General features: G+C 41.1%; 1 protein-coding gene across 1 annotated transcript; it reads left to right on the top strand.

The window, feature by feature from the left end:
* The first annotated feature begins 752 nt into the window (after positions 1 to 752).
* On the top strand, positions 753 to 4,867 carry LOC144002980 (uncharacterized). The gene is made up of 6 exons (XM_077498665.1): positions 753 to 1,485; positions 2,115 to 2,168; positions 2,440 to 2,517; positions 2,597 to 2,685; positions 2,946 to 2,999; positions 3,898 to 4,867. The coding sequence occupies exons 1-5, from the start codon at positions 1,068 to 1,070 to the stop codon at positions 2,988 to 2,990; spliced, it is 684 nt and encodes a 227-aa protein (XP_077354791.1). The 5' UTR covers positions 753 to 1,067; the 3' UTR covers positions 2,991 to 2,999; positions 3,898 to 4,867.
* Positions 4,868 to 5,518: the final 651 nt, after the last annotated feature.

Here is a 5,518-nt window from a genome sequence, read left to right as displayed (position 1 = left end):
AGACAATGTCAATATTAACAAGTACTGATTGATGGTCTTAAAAAATTTAACAATGAGTTGAAATTGTTCCAGAAAAACAACTGGATGTTATTATTATGGCAGAAGCATTGTGTGAATAGATAATGTCTCTATATGACGTACTAGTTATTTGGAGTAATGAATGAAAGTCACTTTATATGTTACATTGTTAAGGGAAAAAGAGAAACGAGAGAAAAATACATGATCAAAGCATGGAGATAAGATAATTGAGGATTAAGTAATTTGGGAAATTGTAAAAGGAACAAGACAGTTAAGCTCGTTTGAAATTTCGTGTGGTGGACCATTTAAATTTGCCTATTGTAATGACCTGTTAAGACATACAGATGAAAGAAATTGATTTAAGTGACTATATGAGAAGATTGTTTAAATGATAAGGAAGTGAAAATGTTTAATCAAATGCCAGATGACTCTCTATCTCAGCAGGAAGGCAAACCTCCCATCAAGGGTAGTGACTGACTTTGATTAAAGGTCCAGCCTAAGGTGGGAAGGCCCTTGTAAGTGTTGTTGGCCCCGAAGGTTGTGAAGATCGCTGAACGACTCTCCTAGATTCACCTATCACATGGCACAAAACAGGTATCATTGACTAACAGCTTGCCAGGTTGCGGAGCGAAGCCTGACTGAAGTGAGGTCAGAGGAGAAACAAGCAGCTTGACTCGCTGTGAAAAAGTCTGACCAAGTAAGTCAGTGAAGACTTTGGGAGCACAATAGGCGCTTTCACACCGCAGGAACTTATTCAGGAACTTCCCTATGTTCCGGGGGAGTTTGTCCAAAGTTTGCGTTCACACACAAAAGTAGTTCCGGGTCTGGGGGGGTCGAAACGGTACTACCTAAGTACCTAGGCAAGAGGAGGGTATTTCGGTGTACCCTGAACTACACAAGTGGGGGCGTGTTGTGAAGTGTGTCATGATTGGTTGACTGGACGAGGAGGTGTGTTTTGGATAGGTGAGTTTTTCGCGGTAAAGCCGCCATTTCTTTTTTACTTTTCACTGCTGAGAGCGCGACGATTTTCCCCCCCAAACGTTTTGGAAATGGAAGGATTTAAAAAAACCGATAGGTGGATGGACGAAGAAGTGCAGGCTCCCCTGAGCATTTACGGGGACGAGGAGACCCAACGACAATTTGAAAGTGCCACAAGAAACGATAAAGTCTATCAATTGATAACCGCGAAGCTAGAAGAGCTTAGCATTTTCCACACACAAAGGCAGGTAAGGGAAAAACTCAAGAAACTCAAACAGGACTATAAAAAACTCAAGGACCACAACAGCCGAAGCGGAAATGACCGCAAAATTAATAAATGGTACGAAAGACTGGACGTCATTCTCGGCCACCGGATGGGGTGTACAACCGGTAAAACAAAGGACTCTGCAATTGCAATGCTGGAAGTTATGTGCGAGGACACGGCAGTGGGCGAGGATTCCTCAACAACAGACACGCTAACACACCAAGGTAAGACAGAATTGCCTCATGAACATTTGTATTTATATATTCGTTTAGGTCGCTGCGCGGTCTTAACGTGGCTTTTACACCGCGCTAGCACTAAGTTGTTAGCGTAACATGGCTTAAGCTTGGCAAAGGCACGCATCCAGCTCCGAACCTATGTAATGTTGTGAAATCATTCCTAAATCAATTAACCTAGTAAATGAAGAGTATTGTAGGCAGCTAATGCCGAAATAGCCTTGCTTCCAGTGATGACGAAATTGGAAAGCTTTGTGCAAAGGACGTGTGGAAACCAGGCATGATATGCACGGTTAAAAGCAAAACAACCACTTCGTTTGTTTGTTTTTTCCCCTTAAGCCAAGGCTCTGTGTACAACGCGACTAAAGAGTTTTAACTTGTTAGTCTCATCACCTAACAGCTCGTATATAGTTCTGGGGAAACGAAAACGTAAGAAGAATGACTCGAAATTGATATTTTGCCGTGACCTTCACCTCGATACCAGCGCTACTTTGCCATGAATCGCGCGAGAATTTCGCTGGCAGGGGAGTTGACGGTCACGGTGAAATATCCGTTGCTATAAAAGGTATGCCGTCTAACAGTGTAAACTGACCTTTGTTGTGATGTACTCTGACTTACAGCGGGACCTTCTCTGAGCTTCTCTGTACCTTCTGATGTCTCCCTGAGCAGTCCTGGTATGTTTCATTTCATTTCATGTAACTTCAAAAGCTCCATATAAAACTAATAAAGCAACACACCACTCACTATTAATTTTACTTCGTTGGATACGCCAGTGTGTATTGCTGCCTAAAAAAGCTTGTACATGCCGCCATATTTGGCAATGTAGTGTGGCATATTCTGTTCTGTGGCAATGAAAAATGGAAGGATATATGTGAGTGGCGTGTTTCACCCTCACCTAAATCATTGCACTGTGCCCTTACTCAGTTCATGACTCTGTTGATACAGTTCCAGTCGAGGCGTTGGAAGGGATAAGCGAGGATGGTCCATCCACAAGCGGAAGCTGCGCCCCTCTGTCAACTTCCAGTAAGTTCAAAGTCATGTAACTTGAAGCTCATCGAAATTATTCACTGTTACTCATTGGATGTACATGATGTTGATACAGCTTCAAATGATGAAGTGAGTGAACATTCGCGGCTACGAGCAGAATCAGCAGAGCTGTTCCTGAGCCTTCTGCCTTGCTCTCCCGTCCAGGTAAATGTCCAGTAAAAAAAAAAAAAAAGGACGTGTGGAAGCTAGGCATACTATTCACTGTTAAAAGCAAAACAACCACTTCGTTTTTTGTTCTGTTTTTTTTTTCCTTAATACAAAGCTCTGCATTCAACGTAACTAAATCGTTTTAACTTGTTAGCCTCATCACCTAACAACTCATAAAAAAAACAAAAAAAAACAACAACAACTCATAAACAGTTCTAGGGAAACTGAAAAATAATGTTATGTACTGTGACTTACAGCTGGACCTTCTCTGTGCTCTCCTTTACGTTATGATGCCTCCCTGAACAGTCCTGGTATGTTTCATTTCATTTTATATAACTTCAAAAGCTTCATTTAAAACTTTTAAAGCAACACCCCACTCACAATTAATTTTGCTTCGTTGAATAAGGCAGTGTGTTTGTTTGTTTATTGGACATTATAAACAAATGAGTAGCAGTTAACATTTTAAAAGAAAGAAGAAACTTATTGTAATCATTCATAATAGTTTACATGTTCAAAGGAGTAGAAAGAAGTTAAAAACTTGTCTAGTCCTACCCATTCTTTATATCTACTGACTCATTTCATAAAAAAAAAAAAAAAAAAAAAAGTACATTACTGGAATGTATTAATTTACTACACATTTTCTTTTACTGGAATGTACTAAAAGAAAATGTGTAATCCTGCTTGTGTAAACAATTGCACCTTAACACATGCGTGCATTTGTCATTAACGTATGTACATGAAATTCATAGGCATACACAATAATAAATCCTCATACTCACATATACAATTTTCATTTCACTCATAATGGTGCATTGAGAAAGGGGAAAAAAAAAAAGTTACATTCCTGCAATTTTACTAGTGTGTATTGCCTAAAAAAGCTTCAAGTGCATGCCGCCATATTTGGCAATGTAGTGTGGCATATTCTGTTCTGTAACTATGAAAAATGAAAGTACATTAACGTGAGTGCCGTGTTTTACCCCTACCTAAATCATTGTACTGTACTCTTACTCATTGCACGAATCTGTTGAAATCGTTTAAGTCGATGCGTTAGGAAGGTACAAGCGAGGATGGTCCGTCCACAAGCAGAAACTGCGCCACTCGAACAGAGTTTCCTGCCCCTTTGTCAAGTTCCAATAAGTTCAAAGTCATGTAACTGGAAGCTCATCAAAAGTATTTACTGTCACTCATTATACATTTACATCCCTATAGGTTAGCGGACACGGGACCGAGACCACCTATTTTTGGAATACCTGCACCAATTTGATGAAAAGAAGGGGGAGTCCACGAGTGCAATGTTCTTAGAAGAAATGCAGTTGCACAAGGAGGACCTTGAACTCAGACGCGAGCAGCACCAGGAGGAAGTTGACCTCAGAAGCGAGGAGCGCAAGGAAGATCAACACGTGGCACATGAGCTGGTTGAACAAAGGCACGACAGAGAGTTCCAAATGGGCTTCCTGGCAGTCCAAAACAGACTTGTGGACACAAATAAGCCAAATGCATAAGTAATAAATGCTTTTGTTTTCATATCACTTTTGTGGTTCTGGTTTTTTTTCCACACGAATAAAAACTTATGCTCAATGAATTCTTTTTAATGTTTTTATTTTTGACAAACAGTAATGCAAACATAATTACAGCGTCCCACCATTCAGAGGTTCTGATGTTCTTCCACTCCCTGCGCGGAACACACCCAGATTGGTAGAAGTGGCAAATCTGAAACAAACACAACAAATTAATAAATGTTAATATCTACATTAATTACTTTTGTGCAACAGCCTTGTGATTTACATGACAGAATACCTTAAAATAGCGGAATATGCACCAATTTATGGCCCTATGATAAACCACTGGCTTGAGGTGGCAATCTGACACTTCCAAAATCAGCACTTTTCCCAAAATCCCGGCACCTTTGTTCTAACATTCGTGCATCGTCAAAGAAAGCAAGCCATTTCAACACTTTGGATCGGTCAATCATGTGTTTAACAGAAAAAAACAAAAAACAAAACATGCGGACAGACTAACAATACGTCCAGGTCCAACGGTATTATGAAATACGCAGCGTACATGTAGCGTGAACAGCAACTCGCCATCAAGCCCTATTTTGCCGTGAATTGCACGAGAACTAGGCAGGAAACACCAGTTTCCAGCGATTGCCCTTTTCATGGCAGAAAGTACGACAAAATATCCACAAACGACCGACGCGCGGGGACACACGCAAGTAAACGTGCAACTGAACGCGCCAGTCATACGTTGTGTTTAAGGCACTAATACACTCTGTAACTTCATTTTTTTTTTCGTGTTCTCCACCTTGCAAGGGGAGCTCCGTTACATGTTACAGCTTAATTCCGATGTGAAATAAATTTCGTATAATTGTGTTTAAACCTTACCAGTGCACGTCTTCGTGCTTGCAGGTTTGACTGTCTTTCCAAGTGAGCAAGTCCTGCCCATTTCTCATCTTGATGTGGTAATACGGCGGGTCCCAATGGTTCTCATCAACCTTTCCCGTGAAGTTCTAATTGCTGCAAACACAACTCTGTACAACATGACAAGGAAAACGAAAAGATGATATGCCTTGTATCGTAACAAATGGCGATGGAGGGTCAAAGGTCGCGTTTTTCAACGTCACACTGGTTGTTTGTCATTCAGTTTTACCGGTACCGCCACTTGCTGGACAGGCGGGGTAGTGCTGTTTTTTTTCCTCCCCTGACATACGTCATCAGTCTCATTTGAATAAACTACCCTGCCTGCTTTCATGCCGTGTGAACGCAAACTCGTGGGCCGCTCACAAGTTCTTCGGACCCGGAACTGACTCTACCATGAACTCAAAGTTCCT

This window comes from Festucalex cinctus, chromosome 16, assembly GCF_051991245.1.
Source record: "Festucalex cinctus isolate MCC-2025b chromosome 16, RoL_Fcin_1.0, whole genome shotgun sequence".
NCBI lineage: Eukaryota > Metazoa > Chordata > Actinopteri > Syngnathiformes > Syngnathidae > Festucalex > Festucalex cinctus.
The sequence above is the reverse complement of the archived record's forward strand: the minus strand, read 5'-3'. Positions and strand labels throughout refer to the sequence as shown.